Raw genomic sequence first — 21,521 nt, forward strand, 5'->3', positions numbered from 1 at the left:
CAGTCCTGGTCACGGCTCAGGGAGGGACTGGGGCACGAGGGTCACAGCTCCGGCGAGGGAAAGGACACCACAGTCCAGCGGCAGGCGAGTGAAGATCAGGTAGAGCCCAATGGTCCTGGGGCTCAGTTCAGGGGGCAAGCTCAGTTCCAAGCCCTTGGAGATCGTTTTGGAAAAGCACAAGTCTTGAAAGTAAAAGTAAAGTAAAGTCTTCAGCAACAGTTTCTCTTCTCCCCTTTGGCAGCAAGGTCACCACTGCAGGCCAATCCCCCAGGATAGGGACAGTCTTCCTCCTACAGCTTTCCCGGTGCCTCCTCCTCAGGCAGAGATTCTTCTTGGTCAAAAGCGGATCTAGTTTCTTAGGAGCAGGGCTCCTCCATTTATACAGCAAATCTTTTGTTCTCCCAGGCCAGGGGGGCCCTTGCCTAGTTCAGTCCGGTTTCTGAGCACTTTGTTTACGCGATGCAGTCTCCTTCTTTCAGAGTGCAGGGCAGAGTCCTCAGACGCTCCACAGGGGGCGGAGCCGGCATTGAGGTGGCAGAGCACTGTCCTATTCAGAGCCTAGGAGTACTCCTCCCACCCATCTACCTGTCGATCGTCCTATTCACCACCAGGCTACCTAGCCCTGCCCATCTGGGTTCCCCCAGCCCTGTCACTCACACCAGCCAGACATCAGATACACATCACGCAGAGGCGGGCTGAAATGTTTAGGCAAGCAAAGGCCAACTTTCTAAAAGCGGCATTTGCAAACCCGGAATATTAAAATAAAACTTGCAAAAAGATGTACCTTATTATTCCGAGTTCAGGCATACTAAACTCGATCTTCTACCATGTTCCCTGGGTCGGTCAGGATCATAGGATGTAACAATCCAAGCCGCCCATACTGGCCTATGAGAACAGGGTAGCCTTGCAGTAGTGAACAACAAGATGGAGGTAATTCACTACTAGGACATGCCACGCATCTAGGCTTGTCCTACCTTAGGCTCACAACGCACCCTGCCCGTGGGCCTACCAGAGGGGTGACTAACATGTAGCTAAGGGAAGGTTTCAGGGACCGGCAAGTGTGGGCACTTGCCAGTCAGCATGTCAGTACCAGACTGCACGCAGGTTCTGCGATGGCAGACCTTAGACGTATTTTACCGGCCGCTTCTGTGGGTGGCACAACCCGTGCTGCTAGCCCACCAGCGGTGTTTGCATTTACATGCCCTGGCGCTCCTGGCGCACTTTACTGGGGTCTGATAGTAAATCAAACAATCCAATCATGGAATCCAACCAACATATACAATTTACAAGGGAGCACTCGCACCGCGACACTGGTTGGCAGTGGCACAGCGCTCTGAGCGGCCAACACCATAAAATCACATGAGGCACAGCGACAAAAAAAGGACGGGAGACTCACGCCAAGGTGCCAGGTCTAACAGATAGGCACCGGCATACACTTTTCTGGCAACAGCACCTGGGGCGGTTATGAGTGAGGTGTCCAAGCTCCCAAACGCACCCAGCACTCAAGGTCACAGCGCCATCCCGCAATCGTCATCAAGATCCGTGCCCCAAGTAGTGGCAGGGCGTTGTGTCCACCACTGCAGCAAGCACTCACATGCGGGTCCCTTGTACTCTCCGCTGCTCCCTCACCGTTCTGTATGTGTGAGATTATAGGGCCACCAGCAGACAGTTTTCCAGCCCCCGTAGACGCAGCCCCTCGCAGCCATGCCCCCGCAGGCCTCGAATAACAGTAGCGAATAGCCCACTGAAGACAGGGGAACTCAAAAGAAAGCGATCTGCCTTCCCGCTCCACCTCCGCCACCGTAGGCATGCAGCCTCGGGAATGCAGCAACAAGGTCAACCACGACAGGACCAGTAGCCTCAGATCCTCACAGTCCCCTCCAGCATCCACCTCCAGGCAAACTCTCGTGTGGTGCGTCTGGCTCTCTCCCCTCTGCACGGCAGGCACGCAGCGCCGCGGCTGGCGATATGCGTCCACCATCCCACGAGGCACTCACCAGAGTTTTCGAATCAGCAGGCTCAACAGCCGGGGATCGACCCACTCCCCAGGGTAGGAGAAATCAGCAGCAACTTGCATTAGCGATCCCTCGCGCAATTGGGGACTGCGGCAGATCGGCTCCCCTTCCACGAAAATGCACTGCTCATCTGGTCATGTAAGGCTATGCACCGGCACCACCCGTCAGAAGAAGACCTCCGGTCACTCCACCGCACGAATCATCCCTCGCAGGATCGTTCCTCCGAGCTGCAAGCGCCCCACTCGAGGTCCACACGCCCCGCGATGTGAGGCCCGTACACCTCGTGGGCGCCGCGGTCTAGAGTAGGGCGCGTCCGCCGGGTCCCCGCTCCAGCCGAACCAGACCTCGTGCCGGTCGGGTCTATCGCGGTCGCCAACTGACGCTGCTGGACACCGACTCGGCTGTAACTTTCACCGAGTCGGCCCCCGTGCGCCAGACCTCTGAATCCGTCTCTTGTGGGCAGCTGCAGGCAGGAGAAGAGGATCTAATGCCGGATTAGAACACCGGGCGACGGGAGCCTCACGTTATGGAGGCCATTCCGTACGTGCGCCACCTAGCGCCCCCATTTTGTAATCTTTATGGTCTGAATGGTATTGATTTACAATTCTGGAATGATTTTTCCACTTTTCTTTCCTCACAGGCTGTGGATGATTTGATCTTAGGTGGCGACTGTAATCAATTCATGGATCCTTTCCTGGATCACAAATCACAAACCAAATATGTCCCTAACAAAATGCAAAAACTTTTCCACAAAGCAATCTCGTCCAGAGGTCTTATTGACTCCTGGAGAGTCTCTCACCCGGATACCTTGGAATTTTCTTTTTTTTCTCCTGTTCACAATTCTCACTCACGCATAGACTACATCTTTCTCACTCAACACGCCCTGCAGTTTATGACCAACTCAGAAATTGGCTCCATCCTCATTTCAGATCATGCTCCTGTTATTTTAGATATGGATTTCCCTTCACCCTCCTCTTCTTCACGCCGTTGGAGCTTTAATAACTCTTCTTTTAGACGCCCAGTTTGTCGAACAATTCACACTTTTCATTGACAAATTTTTTCTCAACAACCTCGCTTCTACTTCTCAATTTCACTCCGTATGGGATGCCTTTAAAGCTACTGCCAGGGATTTCATTATTGATTTTGTCTCCTGTAAGAAGAAAAAAGCCCTCGCCGAGTCCTCACTTATTCTTAAACAAATTAAAACTCTAGAACATCAATACTTCACCACTGACTCTAATGATACTCTTTCCTCTCTTATTAAAGCTAAAATGCAATTTAACAAACATTCATGGGATTCCGCTTGTAATAACCGTCTCAAATTTAATGCTAAAATTTATGGCGGTCGGAATAAAGCCGGTAAATCCTTGGCCAACTATCTTAAGATCAAGAAACAGAAATCTAACATCATTGCTATTACCGACAGCTCTGGTGTTCGTCATACTTCTTGCTTCGTACAGTATTACACCTCCCTTTATACTCCAGAGTCCTCCCCTTAAACAAATTTTGTCTTTCCCACATGTTCCATGGCTCTGGCTTTGAATGGAATTCTAGGAACATCAAATGTTTAGGCGTCCTCTATGCTAACACGATTAGGGAAACTGTTGAGATTAATCACATAGATATACTTAGAAAACTCTCTGTACTTACTGAGAGATGGTCTCCTCTTTTTCGTTCCTGGTGGGGGAGATTAGCCACTATGAAAATGATGTTTCTCCCTATCATTAATTTTTATCTCTCTATGCTCCCCGTTTCCCTCCCGCAGTTTTTTTTGGTTCCATCAATCGTTCCTTGACGAAAATTCTATGGAAAAATCGCAAATCTAGGATTTCTCTTTCTCGTCTTCAGAAACCCAAAGACTTAGGTGGGGTTAACTTCCCGAACATCAACCGATATCATTCTGCTTTCACATTAAAGCAAATTTGGCCTTTTTTATCTGACTCTCCTTGCCCTCAGGTAATGGCATGGAGTAAACTTGAACTTTCTCAACTTATTATTATTATTATTATTATAGCGATTTATAAAGCGCCTGGTGACCCAAGGGCATCCCCGCGCTATAAAAGTTTATAATCCTGTTGAGGGGGGAGGAAGGATTAATTAGGGAATAGGTGTGTTTTCAATTTTTTACGAAATGCCAAATAGTGGGGTTCGAGTCTGAGGGAGCGTGGTAGGGCGTTCCATCCAATGGCTGCTTGGACAGAGAAGCGTCGTCCTCCTGTACGTGTCTTTTTGAATCTGGGAACGCTCGCTAAGTGCTCATTCTCAGATCGTAAGGATCTGGGTGCTTTGTAGGGAGTGATCATGCTGCTGAGGATCGCAGGACCAGATCCGTTGATCAGCTTATGTGACATGCACATGGCTTTGAACTGCACCCTTTGGCGCACAGGGAGCCAGTGCAGGGCCTTGAGTGCAGGTCTGGCAGACGCTCTAGAGGGAAGGTTGGTTATCAGACGTGCTGCAGCGTTCTGTGTCCGCTGCAGTTTCGTCAGGGTGGCTTCAGGGGCTCCCAGGTAGACTATATTGCTATAGTCCAAGCGGGACAATACTAGTCCCTGGATGAGTAGTTTCCTGGAAGCAGAAGGCAGTAGGGGGAGAATCTTGCGGGTCGTGCGCATGAGCCCGAAACAGGTACCCGAGATTTTGGTTGCTTGCGTCTTCAAGGTGAGTTCTGGTTCGAGCCAGACGCCGAGGGTCTTGACTTCACGCTTCGGGAGGGGGATTTCACCAAACACGTCGGGCCAGATTGCTGGGGGGATGGTCGTCCATTGTTTCCCCAGGAGCATCACTTCCGTCTTTGACCCATTTAATTTTAATGATGAGTCGCTCATCCAGCTGTAGATTTCTGTAAGACAGTTGGTCAGATTCTCTGGGTGGTCGATAAGTTGTGATAGGGAGACGACCAGTTGAGTGTCATCAGCGTAATTTATTATTTTGATGTTAAATGGTGTTACCACGTCCTCAAGGGGGGCCATATATGCATTAAAAAGCGTCGGGCTCAGGGAGGAGCCCTGAGGGACCCCGCTTGTGAGGGGGAGGGTGGACGAGTGGTGATTGTCGTCCCAAACCTGGAACGTGCGTCCAGTGAGGAAGGATTCAATCTAGCCAAGGGCCGTCCCGGAGAGCCCTGCTGTCGCGAGACGATGAAGAAGGACACGGTGGTTAACCGTGTCGAAGGCTGCGCTGAGATCCAGGAGGATCACTGCCACTGACCCTCCTGAATCCAGGATGCACCTTGCTTCCTCGATAACGGCAAGAAGGGCGGTGTCTGTGCCATGGCCCGGGCGGAATCCAGTCTGGGATTGTCGTAGTGCGTTATTGGTCTCAAGGAACTGAGATAATTGTTCGTTGACCAATTTCTCGGCTATCTTACTGATTCCGGGAAGTAGTGATATTGGCCGGTAGTTTGACATATCCGCTGGGTCGAGCTGGGGTTTTTTTAAAAGTGCCTTCACCACCGCACTTTTCCAGCTGTCGGGAACAGATCCCTGAGCCAGCGAGCTGTTAATGAGCTCTGTGACCGTGGGAACGATGACAGGGGCCACGGTTTTCAGGAATCTGATGGGTGCCGGGTCCAGAGGGGATCCGCTTTTCATTTTAGTCAAGGTTCGTTCAACCTCTGTGCAGGTTACTGGCCGGAATGTGGTAAGTGTGGGGTGGTGAGGGTTGCTTTTGCTCGGGCCGGGGGATGCGCGACTGGCCAGGTGGCTGGGAGGGCCGGGCGGGGGAAGGGAAACCAGGATGCGGGAGATTTTGTCATTGAAGTATGAGGCAAGTTCATTACTTCGGTCGACCCGGGGGGTGGTGGAGAGAGGGGTGTTGGGTACTTTCAGCAGCTCCTTTACTATTAAGAAGGATTCTCTAGCGGAGTTGGAGGATTCTTTAATCCGTGCGTCATAGTGGGAAGCTTTAGCGAGCTTAATGGCCTTTTTATAAAGTCTGACGGTGTTATGGTATGCATCCTTGCTGGCGTGCTGCCAGTCTTTCCTCCAAAGCCGTTCGGCTTTTTTGCAATTTTTGCGAAGTAGCTGGAGGTCCAAGGTGTACCATGGGGCAGAACCGGGTTGACCGTTTTTATCCTCCCTAGTTCTCAGTGGGAGTACTGTGTTCAGGGTGGTGGCGATCCACTCTCTAAATTTTATGTCGGAGATAGTCGGGTCTTCGGCGCATGCAGGGATAGTTGTTTTAAGGATCCTTGCCCATTCTTCTGTGGGGAGTCTGGACCAGGTCCTGTCCCTGATGTAGGTAGGTGGTTTTCGTGGTTTCCTGACTAATCCTGGAAGTTGGAAGGGGACCAGGAAGTGGTCTGTCCAAGGGAGGGGGAGGGCCACCTTCACTTGTACCAAAGGGGAGCTGGTAAACACTGGGTCCAGGAGGTGACCCTTAATGTGGGTCGCTCCGGAGTTAAGGAGGCGAATGTCGAGTGCCGCCAGATCGGAAATCAGGTCAGTGGCTACCAGATCTGCAGGGTCGTCGAGATGGATGTTTAGGTCACCTACTATCATGAAGTTTGATAGGGAGTGGGCCTGATTTGTTACGGTGTCCAGGAGGGAGCTAGCGAAAGGGCCCGGTGGGCCGGGGGGGCGGTACACAAGGACTCCTGTAAGTGAGTTGGTCGGGTCGAGTTTGATGGTAAACTGAAAGCTTTCAGAGTCGGGGATCTGCGCGTCGCTGGTTATACAGTGGAGATAGTCCCGATGAATAATGGCGACCCCACCGCCTCTACCTAGGGGTCGGGGTAGGGACTGGATGAGGAAGCCTGGCAGGGTGGCTAGTGCCATATCTGATTGCGAATGTATGGAAAGCCAAGTTTCCGTGAGGAAGAGGATGTCTATCTCTAAGTCCTCTATCAGATGGTTGATTTGCGTTGCATGTTTGGGGAGCGAGCGACAGTTTAATAAGGCGAGTTTGAGGGAGGCAGGTATGCGGTGTTTTATGGGAAGTTTGAGGTGGGCTGGTTTGCATATGGGGCAGCGAATGAATGGTCCATCTAAATCGTGGGTAAATTCACAGGAGGGGGCTGGGGGTCTAAGGCTTAGTAGCTCTCGCCGTGAGTAGCTTACCTTAGAGTCGGTAATATTCGGCAGGGGTTCTGGCCCTATGCCCGGTCGTGCGCAGACGGGCGCAGACGGGCTTGCCTTAGGCGCGCCTTCGGCGCGCAAACGGCGCTCCCGCTGCGCTGGTATGGCCGGCACATTTGTACTGGTTGTGAGTGGGCGTGGCCTCGCGGTGGGCGTGGTTACCGCCTTGGGCGTTTCCCTGTCTCAGCGCTGGTCGCTGTATCAGGGAGGGTCGAGGAGGGCTGTGTCAGCGCGTGAGGTGAGCGCTTCTAACAGGTGAGCTCCCAGGTATTTAAAATCACACACAGGTGCACAGATTTACAGTTTTTTAAAAACAGAATGATGGTCCCAGTCCTCCGGCTTCCGCCTCAGAGGATACAAACAAAGTACTAAGCAGCTTGTATTCAGCGCTTATATACTGGTTGTGAGTGGGCGTGGCCTCGCGGTGGGCGTGGGGACCGCCTTGGGCGTTTCCCTGTCTCAGCGCTGGTCGCTGTATCAGGGAGGGTCGAGGAGGGCTGTGTCAGCGCGTGAGGTGAGCGCTTCTAACAGGTGAGCTCCCAGGTATTTAAAATCACACACAGGTGCACAGAATTACAGTTTTTTAAAAACAGAATGATGGTCCCAGTCCTCCGGCTTCCGCCTCAGAGGATACAAACAAAGTACTAAGCAGCTTGTATTCAGCGCTTATATACTGGTTGTGAGTGGGCGTGGCCTCGCGGTGGGCGTGGTTACCGCCTTGGGCGTTTCCCTGTCTCAGCGCTGGTCGCTGTATCAGGGAGGGTCGAGGAGGGCTGTGTCAGCGCGTGATGTGAGCGCTTCTAACAGGTGAGCTCCCAGGTATTTAAAATCACACACAGGTGCACAGATTTACAGTTTTTAAAAAACAGAATGATGGTCCCAGTCCTCCGGCTTCCGCCTCAGAGGATACAAACAAAGTACTAAGCAGCTTGTATTCAGCGCTTATATACTGGTTGTGAGTGGGCGTGGCCTCGCGGTGGGCGTGGTTACCGCCTTGGGCGTTTCCCTGTCTCAGCGCTGGTCGCTGTATCAGGGAGAGTCGAGGAGGGCTGTGTCAGCGCGTGAGGTGAGCGCTTCTAACAGGTGAGCTCCCAGGTATTTAAAATCACACACAGGTGCACAGATTTACAGTTTTTTAAAAACAGAATGATGGTCCCAGTCCTCCGGCTTCCGCCTCAGAGGATACAAACAAAGTACTAAGCAGCTTGTATTCAGCGCTTATATACTGGTTGTGAGTATATAACTTCAACCCTTTACATTACTTACAGCTACTCGTTTATCTCAGCCACCGAAACGTTTTTCCACTCCCATCTTTAATCACTCTAAAGCGCTTGCTCTTTCTCTGTTTCGATCTTATCTTTCCCCTAAAGATTTTATTTCCCAATCCCCAATATGGTACAATAAATCTCTAAAGATCAATAATAAAGCGCTTTTCTGGAAGGAATGGATTGATAAAGGTATTTTTACTCTTGATCAATTAGTCAAGGATGATAGGCCGAGGGAATTCTCAGATATTCTAGAATCCTTCGGCCTCTCTAATACTCACTCCTCCAAATATTCCCTCTTGGCAGCTTCCCTTCATAGCATTTTTTCCCAATTGTGCCCTCCAGATCTACCCGATCAGGCTATATCCTCTCCAATTGATTTCTCTATTTCTCTTAGAGCGGCTTCCATTTGCAAATTGCTCTCCCGTCCCCTACCTGACCGAGTGAAATCGCCAGTAGAACTTTTATGGGAGAAAGACTTGGCACAGGAATTTTCATTACAGCTCTGGGAGTCGGTTTGGTCCAAAATACATGCTTCTTCCCGCTCTGCTAGTACCACACAAACTCTATTTTTCTTTTACAACCGCCTTTTTTTTACCCCCTCTGACTTACACAAATTCAAATTACTCGATTCTAGCAAATGCTGGTCTTGTTCATGTGAAGATAGTGATCTTCTTCATATGTTTTTTCACTGTCCGTCGATTAAATCCTTATGGTTTCGTATTTGGTCCAAATTAAATGACATTTTGTCCACAAGCTTCACTTTTAATATTACACATATATTCTTAGGAGGCTCCTCACCAATATGGGATGCTCATTGTAATGTTAGAAGATTCATTTACTTATTCATAGCTATATCCCTTCAAATTATTACAACAAATTGGAAAGACCCCGCCAAAATTTCATATCAGGCTTGGTGGAACTTGTTATGTCATCATCACCGGCTTGATCGTGCATTCACCACCTCAGTGCCTTTATTAATTAAAAAGGATTTATTATGGTCACCTCTTACTGCATATCTTTCTAAGCATGTTCCCTGAATATTCTTATCTTCAGTTAAAGTACCTTTTTCTCTTCTTGCCATCTGTTTATTATTTTTTTTTATTTTTTTTTCTCAATAGCTGTTATTGATATTAATTGGACATGTTCTCTTTTTATTATTCTCTCTCTTCTCCCTCTATTTTCTTTTCCTTTCTCTCCTCTCTTCTTTTTCTTTCCTCTTTTTCTATCAAAATTCTTTAAAAAGCTATTTTTCCTTAGTATAGTTTTAGTTCCCGTTAAGGGACTGCTTTTGAAATATGATACTATATTATTGTCCGAGTTTCTTCATTGTAATTTATTCGATCTGTATTGATGTTTTACTATGCCTATTAATTGCAATAAAGCTCTTTAAACAGAAAAAGAAAAAACCAAACAGAAAATATATTGTTTTCAGTGTGTATTTATTTGTAAAAATCAGTAAAAACGGAAAACTGGGAGCTTTAATCACAAAGCTATAACAACTACATGCCCATCCACACCATGCCCTCCCTTCATAGTGCAACAAGTAATGATCATTTATGTGCCACTATGAGAAATTGTGTGAAACAGTTACAAAGCTTTTGAACTACTGGGAGCGCAAAAGGAAGAGTAAATACAATGCCTACAGATGAGTGGGTTGTGTGCGTGGGGGGATGGTGAAGTGGAGGAGATGAAAAGAAGTTCATGCAGAAAGAGAGTGAAAATGGGAGCTAAAGAGGAAAGCCATAACATGTGAGAGATGCAACTTGAGGATACTGAGAAAGATGTTTGGACTAAAAGGGCGCAACTGGCTACCGGAGTGAGAGACTCCAGAGTAAAGTACTATAAAGGGGAGAACAGAAGCTATTGAGACACTATGAAGACCATTCACTACATCTTCAACAGACCTTACTAAGGATTAATTCACAGTTTCATACTTTCAGAATTGAAACATTTTCAGTTTTAATTATTGACGACAAAATCGTTGTCATATCTGTAATTACAGAAAACTCACTGTGTGAAGTACAGGATTTTAGTTTACATATTTTAATCCATACACTTCTTTACACAGGCCATGCTTCTTGAAAAGGATTTCTAGTTCTGCTTCTTTGGCCACGCCCCCTTTAGAGGCTGCCCCACTTTTCATCCCATTTAAAGCACTTCTGGTAACTCGGTTTCTGTGACTTGAAATGAGATTGATAAACAAATGTGTTTCTCCAAGCCAAGTGTAACAATTTCTGCATCCAACGTCTTCTAATGCATTTCTTCATCAGTGGGTGGTCACAATAATACAAAGAAATGGAGCTTCATGATTTTCTACTGGGTATCTGGCTTAAGGTCTTTCAGTACTAGCCATGAACTTGCCATTTGAACACTCATGCACTGCCAAATCCGCAGTCAGGTGAATCACTTATGATTTGATTACAAAAGGATTTTGTTGAGGATCTCTTGAAAGTCATGCTTTTAGGAAGATCCTCTGTGAACCTTAGGACGGATCCATACAGCTGTATCATGCCAATCAAGTGGTGATTCACAAACCTTCCAGGCATTGCTCATCACGTGGTATAGATGCTAAGGGATATAATGAATGCCTCCCTCTTACTGGCAAAAAACATAAAAGTCTGAATGTGGAAATCTGGATCAAGTTCAGAAGTTCTATATTTTTTCAGATGTCTAAGTGAAGCTGTCTTCATTATCGATGGTATTAGGACCTTTTCCGTCTCAGATTTAAGGAGACCTTGAAACAGTAAGAGGAGTGCTCTTGATGTTATGTTATGTTAGATAGTATGTAAAGCGCGTGAATCACCCCCGATGGGGTCTCTCAGCGCTGGCAGAACTGTGCGGGGATGATGTAAAGATGTAATTCTGTAAAAAGGGTGGTCTTTAGTATCTTTCTGAACCCCAGGTAGTCAGAGCACTGTCTAAGCGGGAGGGAAAGCTGATTCCAGACCAACGGTGCTTGGTAGGAGAAGGATCTACCTCCTAACCGTGCTCTCTTTATCCTCAGAAGGAGTAGCAGAGATTTGGAGCCTGATCTCAGGTCGCGGTTGGGAATGTATTGGAGGAGCCTTTCAGCCAGGTAAGGAGGGCCGGAGCCCCACAGTGCTTTATGAGTTAAGCAACAGAGCTTAAACTTGACTCGTTTCCTCACCGGCAACCAGTGTAGTCGCCGAAGCAGCGGGAGAGAGGCTGATCTGCCAGGAGCTTTGGTGACCAGTCGTGCTGCAGTGTTTTGCACCACTTGCAGACGGCTAAGGGCAGATTCATTGGCGGCGACCATAAGGGCGTTACAGTAATCCAGTTTATTTAATACCTGAGCTTGAACAAGTGTCTTGCGAAAAGAGTCCGGGAGATAGGGAAGAGCTTTCCTCAGAAGGCGCAGTGTAAAGAAGCATGCACTGACTGTGTGAGAAACATGATCCTTCATAGACATAGCCTGATCGAAGCGAACACCAAGGTTTTTTACTGCTAGTTTAGGCAAAGGAGCGGTGACCACATGATAGGGGCATCTCCATAGAGGATGATCTCCGTTTTGCTGGCATTCAGCTGCAGGAAGTTTTCACTCATCCACTCCGAAATGGCCAGCATACCTTGGGAGAAACATGTTTGGGCAGTCAGTGAAGATTTATCAAAAGGGAAGATAAGTTGGGTATCATCCGCATAGGATATGGGGATGAACCCAAGGGATCTTAGGAGAGAAGCAAGGGGGGCCACATAGATGTTAAACAACGTTGGGCTCAAACAAGAGCCCTGTGGCACGTCCTTGGTCAGACATTCGGTGGTGGAACGAAAAGGGCCTAGGTTAAGGGTTTGTGTGCGGTTAGTAAGGAAGCTAGTTACCCAATTCAGCGCCATACCCCCTAGTCCTGTCCCTCTTAATCTTCCCCGCAAGGTCAGATGGTCAACCCTATCGAAAGCGGCGGAGAGATCTAAAAGGACCAAGATGGCAGATTGTCCCTGATCGTCTGATGTAATCGGTAACAGCTACCAAGGCAGTCTCGGTGCTGTAATTTGCGTGGAACCCTGATTGGGACGGGTCCAGGTAGCCAGTCGCTTCGATATGGTTCGAGAGATGTTTGTTCACATACTTCTCGAGGACCTTGCTCAGATAAGGGAGGAGGGAGATAGGGTGAAGTTGGAGAGGTCATCCATAGGAAGCTTGTTATTTTTACGCAGTGGGATGACCTGTGCAGCTTTCCAAGAAAGGGGAACTAGCCCCTTACTTAGAGAGGAGTTAAAAAGCAGGCTTACAGAGTCTGCAAGTGCATAGGCAAGAGACGTCGCTATTCTTGCAGGCATAACATCTAAGGGAGAACCAGATTTAACATTGCACAGTAGTGTGGCGGTCTCGTCTCGTGAGAGGGGGGGAAAGGTCAGCAAGGTTGCGTGTTTGATAGTAGGGGATTTCACAGTGTCATCGGACAGTAAAGTGTGACAGGTTTTAGAAAATTTATCATAGATGGTATCAATTTTTTGTATGAAAAAAGAACTAATTTTATTGCAAAGAGACTGGGAATGATTGTTGACCAAATCACAAGCTTTCGGACAAGTGAAATCTTGCAGAATTTGGTGGAGGATTTTAGGCGCATTACCTGCTACCCTTAGTTGTGAAGCTATGTATGCTCTGCGGGCTTGTTTAATTTCTTTATGATAGAGAGTGAGCACGGCTCTAAAGTTCGCTTTATAGGTGTCTTGGTGGGTGCGCCGCCACTTTCTTTCCAGATTTTTGCAGCGGCTTTTCGTTGTACGTAGTTCGGGGGTAAACCAAACCGCCAAAGTGTTCCTAGGGGCTTTAGTACATATCTTTACAGGGGCAATAGAGTTGATGGCCGCTAGAACCGTAGTGTTAAAAAGGGTAAGGTTATCTTCAATATTGTTGGTCGGGGGGTACCTGGGGGGTATGTAAGCTAATGAGAACGACTCCGGATTGACTGTAGACCATTGTCTGTAAGAGAATTGGATGTGTGCTGCCGTTGCAGTGGACGTAAGAGGGCACTGCACTTGGAAACTGATAAGAGCATGATCCGTCCAACACATAGGGCGGGGAGCTTTACAGATTAGCCGATCAGTGTTGGAAAAAATGATATCTATAGTGTGACCAGCCGTATGTGTGGGGCCATCGTTCATTTTGGTGAGGTGCAGTGTGGATAAGTCGGAGACAAAGGCTGATATTTCAGGAAGCGAAAGATTGTCGCTGTGTATATTAAAATCACCCAATAATAATAAGTTCTTAGAAGCAATCACATGGGGGGCTATTATTTCCATTAATTGAGAGGAGAAATCCTTATAGGGCCAGGGGGGCGATAAACCAATGCCCCTCTCCAAAAATCGTGGGTGACCATTTCCATTTTGAAGATCAAAATTTCAATTTGGGCGTTAGTGCGTTGGTCTAGAATAGTGATTTTTGCGCGATCATTATGCAACACCCCCCCCCCCCCCCCCCCCCCGGTTTTCAGCTGCCTGTCGAGCCGCTGAATCCTGTAGCCATCAGGGATGGCAATCTTGATATCGGGGCCGCTGGTGGGTTTCAGCCAGGTCTCAGTCAAGAAACCCACATCAGGTAAGTCGGTAGTTAGTATGTCCCAGATCTCTGATGCATGTTTTGGGAGCGATCTCACGTTACCTAAAAAGCCCTTCCAGTGGTTGTGCTGTAAAGTTTTAGGAGTCGGGGTATGACTATTGCTGGCCGTGTTGACATGCGGGGACGCAGGGGGCCCAGTATCATACTGCCCAGAAATAGATACTGAAGGAGCATTTTGTAGAATTTCAGCTTCCCAGTTACTCTGAAATCTACATTGTGTGCAGGAAATGGGACCTTCCAAAAAGTGTGGCACCACATTGTGGCATGACAGGCTAGTCAGAGACGACCTAGCACAAATGAGCCTAAGTTCAGCACCACTATATACAAGTTTGCACTTACTACGATTGAATGTAGAAGTGGCATAGTCCCTGGCGCCTGGCGGTGTCCTGGCGCGGACGGGCGCAGACGGGCTTGCCTTTGGCGTGCCTTCGGTACGCCGTCGGCGCGCGCGCTGCGCGCTTGCGCCATGGTCCTCTAAGTAGCGTATGGGGAGCAGACGCTAGACTGCTCACCCACGCTACCTCCAAGATGGCGGGCGGGAGGGTAAAGATCGTGTAGTGCAATGTTAATTGTACGTTGTAAAGGGGCAAAGAATGCACAAGCCTCAATACAGTAAAGGATTAAAAATATATTATTATTTCAAAAGCGACAATCAAGGATAAAACCGGTTAAAATACTCGGTAAAAAACAATGGTAAAAGCCACCTTCATACAAAAGTTCAGCCCACTAACACCTCGCACAGCGCGGCAGCCTCGATCTCCCGGCTCAAGCCTCAGGAGATGTCAGCCCTAGGGTGAAGAGCATCACTTATGATGGATGTTGATACCCAGAGGATGTTAAATCTTGCAGCAAACATAGCAAGGACATCATGAAATGTGGTTATAGCACGCACCAGTGATAGTTTTGACAGGGAACCCGGAGGAGAAATAGGGGGGCATTATGTTGTGTGGGACAGTGTTAGTTTAGTTATGTCTACAAGTAGTGATTCTCTTCTTCGGAGTAGAAGATTTTGATGCAGTGCGGGTTTTTTGTGACAACGGTCTCTTTTATCCAGAGAAAGTAGTCCTTTGGATGTTATGTCGTATAAGGTCCGCTATCAAAAGTTTCTGAGCTCATTTATGAGGGAGGTACTGAATGATTCTCTGGAGGTTCTGCAGGTATCTTGAGAGTGTGAGTGTCTCCTCAAAGGGAATTTCCAGTTAAGCATTAAGGATAGCTGGGAACTCGATGCTAGAATCCAGATTGATGGAAGTGATCCTCCTAAATGTAAGAGGCACGTCGCTGAGGCATAGCAGTTGGAATTGGTCAGAAAGCAACTCAATGCTGATTCTTTTAACATCCAACCGTTCGATGTGGAATGTTTTAACATTGAATGTTTTCATATCAAAGTATAGCTCAGTGTCAATATGCCTCTTGTTCACGTTGATCTCCTAGACATTTAATAATGAGGGTGGACATAAAGCAATTCTTCACACACAACTTTGTTGGGTTTACCTTTGTATGATTCTAGGAAGGAGGAATGATGGTAAACAGTAGAATGACCTGTCCTGGACATTCTTCGCCACTGCAGTTACCTGCTGGGTCATGAATGCGTCTTTTTCAAATTTGTATACCTTCCCTGTCCTTAGGTGTCCTCCTGGATATTTGCTGACACACATTACATCTTCAAATCTCAAGGAAGGCGGTCTAGACCGCACATAGAAAATGTGAGTGAGTGTTACATTTAAAAACGCCTGCCTTAAAAGTAAAATGTTTTAGTTTAAACAATGTTCCAGGGTCTTTGCACATGAAAGGGCTAAATCAAATGTTTGACTTAAAATTAAAATAATACAATGTAGAAGTCGCATTTTCTGTCGCGCCTGATAAAAGGTTTTGGGCACTTTTCCATAGAAGTGTAATACTTGCACCAACTTGACGTAGTCATACGTTTAAAGAAGCAGTGAGTGTCAGGAAAGGTACTGCCAGTGCTTGAGCGAGTGTACAGTCAGTACCTATACAAATGCATTATAAAATCCGTCTTAGATGTAATCTTTCTATGGAAAATATCATCTGAACTTTAGACCTTTTGTTGTTGAGGCTGTCAACATCATTGCTATACTAAATAAATTAAATTACTCGCTTGTAGGATAAAGCAGAGCACCAATAAGTGATGCGGTTTGTCAGTGAGTAGAGGATTTTGAATGAAGTAATTCTGAGTTACTATCACATGATCAACTCCTTGTAAATCAGCGTTAAGTCCTGCTAATAGTAATTGATGGCCTGATAGGAGTATTTCACACACCTTTTGTGGGAGAATTATCATAATCTAGCAAATAGGTACTTAACATTCTTGAACATATGGATGACAAAACCCAGAGCAATTAGATTCAACTAATTCCCACTGTCATCTTCAGTAGCTTTGGCATACAGTCAATGCAGATGCCACTACATTAAATCTGTGTTGCTAAAATCTTTACTCATTAATTGTGACAACTACGTAGATGTAACTCAGGCCACAGCTAAGTATCTGATTATTTCGAAGGGTGAGTTAAAGCAAAATCTGCTGTAGTACCGGTAGTGGTGTGGGATGCATAAAGCTTCTTGAAATCAGAATTAAATCAGCCATGCAAACTTTAATGGACTACCAACATTTTTATCAATAAGTGGTGGAAAACCCCTAAAACATGAGGCACACCACTAAGAGCAGAAAATACATACAGGAAACTGACAGGATTTTCACCAAAAACGTGCTCTAGAAAACTTGCCAATAATGCAGCCAAACTTACAGGAAACTCTAATAAAAATATATCTAATTGGACAGCTAAGGAATTAAAAAGGTATGCATACCCATGTTAATTGTGCTAGCAGACATTTTGCCACCTGCAATGCAGCGCTTAATTAAACAGCATTGCAGTTATTGGGGTCGAAATGTCCGTAGGCACACAGTGGGGGAGGAAGCGGGAGAACTGTGGGGGTAGGGGGGCGTGGGCAGTACCCAAGAACACATTGTATAATTTGCAGACATTTTTACACTACTTCGGGAAACAAGGAGGTGAAAGGGATATGAATCGAGTAATTCCCTGGTCAAGTGCATAAGCTGGGCGTAAAACCAAGGACTACAGGTGCAAAAGTCAGAAATTTAGTCATCATCCTTCATTTCTACCATGTCAGATTTGGCACATGAGCCAGGATGGGGGAGGATTGCACATCTATTCCAGGGAGAATCTTCTAAATCACCCCCATTATTTGGGAATGAGAATGGAGATAGAGTACCTCTTCAGTAAAGGTATAGTTGCAGTGTTTTCAAATATTGGCAGACATCACATCGGAGAATTTCCACCACTGGTTGAAATTATAGCCACAGAATGTTTAAATATGAACAAATTTGCATCGGCATCCAGACAAAATTGCAATTTCTTTGTTTCACAATATTTCTGACATTTCGACTCTAAACAAGGCCCTAAATGTTTGCAAACACTTTAGATTCGATATCATTCTAATAACATATAAAATCAGCAAGAACATATTTGAAATGGTAGAACTTACCAAGGTAAACAAAGTATGGAGAAATGATGCCCCCCAATCTGGAAGCCATTGAGCTAGCCCCGATTCCCATGTTCCTCACTACAGTTGGGTAGAGCTCAGACGTGTAGACATACACCATTGAGAATGCAGCTGTGATGCCAAACTTTCCCATCATCACCAGAAAAATGGACAAGATGTAAAGGTCTGGTGAGGTTAAACACATAAGGTCTGGGTTAGTAAGTGTGACTACCTTTTATTATACATGAGTGCAAAAATAACAATATTGCAGTGATATGTGACAATGCTTTCCTTAGACATAAAAACTATTGTTAAGATTATTATTACAGTGGTACCACTAGCAGGACAAATAACAGGACTGCACTGACCTTCATACTTTTGTAACATAAAATAGAAAACCCGATTAGTGACAACTTAGAAACTCTTTTCATGACGAACACCCAACCTTCTGAAACATGTTACAAAGTACACTGCATATCCTGTAGATTTTTTAGGTCTCACCTAGCTATTGCGTTTACGCAATCGCTATGCGAGAATCTAGTAAGAGGGGCATTTCAAAGTGCTCCCAAAAGTGGATTGCATGGCGAGCACGCGTACAATCACGTGCATCGTGCCGCCATGCAATCCGTTTGGGGAAGCGCTTCAGCCCACTGGCGCCCTTGGCATCATACTTCAAAGGGTCCGCTCCCCCGCCTGGAATGCGCTCCCCCGCCCCCGCCAAGCGCGCGCGCCACGCTCCTCCGCGTCTCGCCATGACAAATTTGCTTTCACTTTTGCGCGGTGGGCGCTCGCTCGCGTCCGGAGCACTTTAGAAGCCGGGCTTGTCTTGTTTTCTTCGTAATACGCATTTGTTCTCTACCTGGCTCCCCTCCTTTTCCTAGGCCTCTGTCTCTCTTACGAGCCATTCCCTTTCGCTTATGTCTGTATTTACTGCTCTCTCTCTCTCTCTCTTCGCTTATGTCTGAATTTACTGCTCTTTGTCTCTCCCGCTCTCCCCATTCTATCCTGCTCTCTCTCACGAGCCTTCCATCATTTCCTATCTCTAACCTGTGGTCCCCGTCTACCTCACGCCCTCGTCGCTCTTTGTGCCCGCTCCCTTTCTTGCGTCGCCACCTCTTCCATCATTGTACCTCGCTGTCCCTGTCTTTCTCGCGCCCCCTCCCTTCCAGATCTCTGTGTCGCTGTGTCTCCTTCCCTGTCAGGCCTCTTCTTTCCTCCCGGTGTCTGACATTTGAGGGTCGCTAATGAGCGCCTCCGCAGTCCGGCTCTCACTGATCCCTCGGAGGCTGCCGGGGGTATGGGATCCTTTCCCTGCAAATAATTAATTTAGCTACGTGTTGCGCAAGAGCCTAAAAGGCTTTCTGCTGCTACCGTGCTGCTTGGCGGCCATTAATATTATATCAGGGCCGGTGCTGTTGTTGTAGTGCAGTTTCATTAAAAATGTGATCTGTAGCTTTAAACATGCAGCTTTCCATGCAGAATTATGCCAAGTAATTCTTGGTCTGCAAACTCGTAATTGCGTACAGAGATTCCCGTCGGTACCCGAAATTCAGAACGCCTGGAACGGCTGCATATAGTTCCTCAATACTTTGCCCATTTCTACTAGTTGTGTTTCATCAGCTTTTAAGAGTAGCGTTCGGCCCACTCCTTCCACCCCCCCTCTTTATCTAGTCTCCTTCTAGGCCACTTTTTCCATCTTGCTTGGACATTTGATCCTCGTCTTTTGGCTGCCTCTTTCTCTTCTTAATAATTATACTATAATATAATACTTGGATTTGTATAGCGCCGCTAATAACCCGTGAGGGTCTGTAGGCGCTGTCCGTAGGCAGGGGGAAGTGATTTGCCCAGAATCACAGGATGTTGAGCACACAACATGCCTTAAACCTGGATCTCTCAGCGTCCAAGTCGGCTGCACTGGCCGTTAAGCCACACCCTCACCCTTCTGAACGTAGCATTTGGACCACTTCTTTGTCATTGACTCGACTCTGGAACACGCCCAGGGCCGGACTGGTAATTTAAAACAGCCCTGTCAAAAAGTATAAACTTAGACCCCATGTGCACCAAGTGAGTAACACCCAGCACATTGCTCAGTAGGATTTTATGTAGGATCATTTTGGAAAAGTGAAACCAAAAGGTGCATGTTAACTGCTCAATTTTTCAATTATATTTGCCACTTTTACAGACTGCTCCGAAAGGGATTCAAATAAAGATTCCAGTACATTAGTGTTTACCACAGTACCGCGAAGCGCTGATTTCTACACAGCTTCTAATCATGCATGCCATGTGCCTGGTGAGAAAAAGGACCTATTTGTTGGTACAGTTATGAGAGGTTTTCTTTTAATGCTTCCATTCAAAAGTCTTTGAAGCTCATCTAACAAGCATTGAAAATGCAACAGGTCTCGCATTTACGCGAGGAAGCTATTGGCATTGTAAATGACAATGCCTTTTATTTTATGTTTTAAAAACCAAAACATAAATAAAAGGCATTGTCATTTACAATGCCAATAGCTCAAACTCCCGTAAATGTGAAACCTATTGCATTGCAAATGCTTGTTTTGCTTTGCATTCTGATAGCTTTAGGAGTCTTGCGAGCCTCATGCAATAAAAAACGAATAAAAAACTATCATAAGTAAAAATACATACATATGCATACATTCACAGAGAGGCTTTTACTTAGCACTCCTTAATTAATTGGTCTTACCAAGTATCATTCACCTTTTGCTTCCACCCATGACAACCTACAGCATGGCCCGCTAGGCCAGTTCAGCCACTGGCTATCCTGCTTTCTGAATTTCAGTATAATTCAGAAGTGTGGAGTACGAGGAGAAGAAAATTAGTTACATACCCTTACCGGCAGTTATCCAGTATTGGTATCTTTGATAGATTCATATGCTTAAATAAGCACTGTTGTCGAGGTGGGTGTCCCACGGTATCATTATAAAAGTAGTAGACAACATTTAACCATGGGCCTCAATGTTATGTTATGTTATGTTATCGGTTTGTAGAGCGCGACAGCTGCCCCAGCAACGGGGCGTCCCGGCGCTAAGAACCATAGCACAACCTACTGGGGGGGAAGGGAAGGGAGAGTAGAGACTACATGAGAGGGACGAGGTGAGTTTTTATTGCTTTGCGAAAAGCGGGCAGATTGTCAAGGCGGCGGATGTGGAGGGGCAGGGAATTCCATAATTTTGCTCCCAAGAGTCTGAAGGAGCGACCCCCGATACGGCAGCGCTTCGTGCGGGGGACCACTACCAAGTGTTGGCCCATGGAGCGGAGATTGCGTTGGGGGGTGTAGGGTGTTAGCAGCGATCGAAGGAGTACGGGACCATCAGTTTTAAGGATTTTGAATGCAATGGTAAGTGCCTTAAAGTGAATACGGGCTTCCACCGGAAGCCAGTGGAGTCTTTGTAAGATAGCTCTAGCAGAGCACCTTCTGGGAAGGCCTACAATTGCCCTGGCCGCTGAATTCTGAATTCGCTGGAACCTGGTTGTTTCGGCTTTATTAGCGCCTAATAATAGGACGCTCGCATAGTCCAACCGGGCAAGGATGGTGGATTGGACAATAAGCTGCCGTGTTTTAGAGTCAAAGAATCCTAGAATGGGATTAAGGCTTCTCAGCAGCCCAATGCATGTGGCTGCTACTTTTTTTGTGTGAGTTTGGTAGTTCAGCGATTAGTCTAGCCATACTCCTAGGTTTTTGACCAGAGATTTGGGAGGGGGGATGGGGCCCAATAAGGGGGGCCACCAGTGATCATTCCAACAACTGGTGCTTTTGCCCAGGAGTAGTACCTCGGTTTTCCCTGCATTCAGTTGAAGGCAGTTTGCAGTCATCCAGTTGGCGATTGCAGCCAACCCATCCCTAAATCTTATAGCGGAGACTGAGGGCTTATCAGTAAGGGTGATTACCAGCTGTGTGTCGTCAGCGTACGACACCAGCGTGAGATCCCATTCTTTGGCCACTGCCGCAAGGGGCTGCATATACAAATTAAAAAGGGATGGACTGAGTGCAGAGCCCTGCGGGACTCCTTGGCCGATCGCATGTGATTGGGAGATAAAAGGG

The 21,521-nt window shown here is 46.9% G+C and overlaps 1 protein-coding gene across 2 annotated transcripts in view; it reads right to left on the minus strand.

The window, feature by feature from the left end:
- The window catches only part of LOC146810995 (organic cation/carnitine transporter 2-like), a 596,936-nt gene that overhangs the window by 124,569 nt on the left and 450,846 nt on the right, over positions 1-21,521 (minus strand). For both annotated transcript variants that reach the window (XM_085618046.1, XM_085618045.1), the window contains one exon: positions 17,465-17,647. In XM_085618046.1, the coding sequence (XP_085474172.1) occupies positions 17,465-17,647 (183 nt within the window). The remainder of the gene's footprint in view (positions 1-17,464; positions 17,648-21,521) is intronic.

This window comes from Triturus cristatus, chromosome 7 (genome assembly GCF_964204655.1).
Source record: "Triturus cristatus chromosome 7, aTriCri1.1, whole genome shotgun sequence".
Taxonomy (NCBI): Eukaryota; Metazoa; Chordata; class Amphibia; order Caudata; family Salamandridae; genus Triturus; species Triturus cristatus.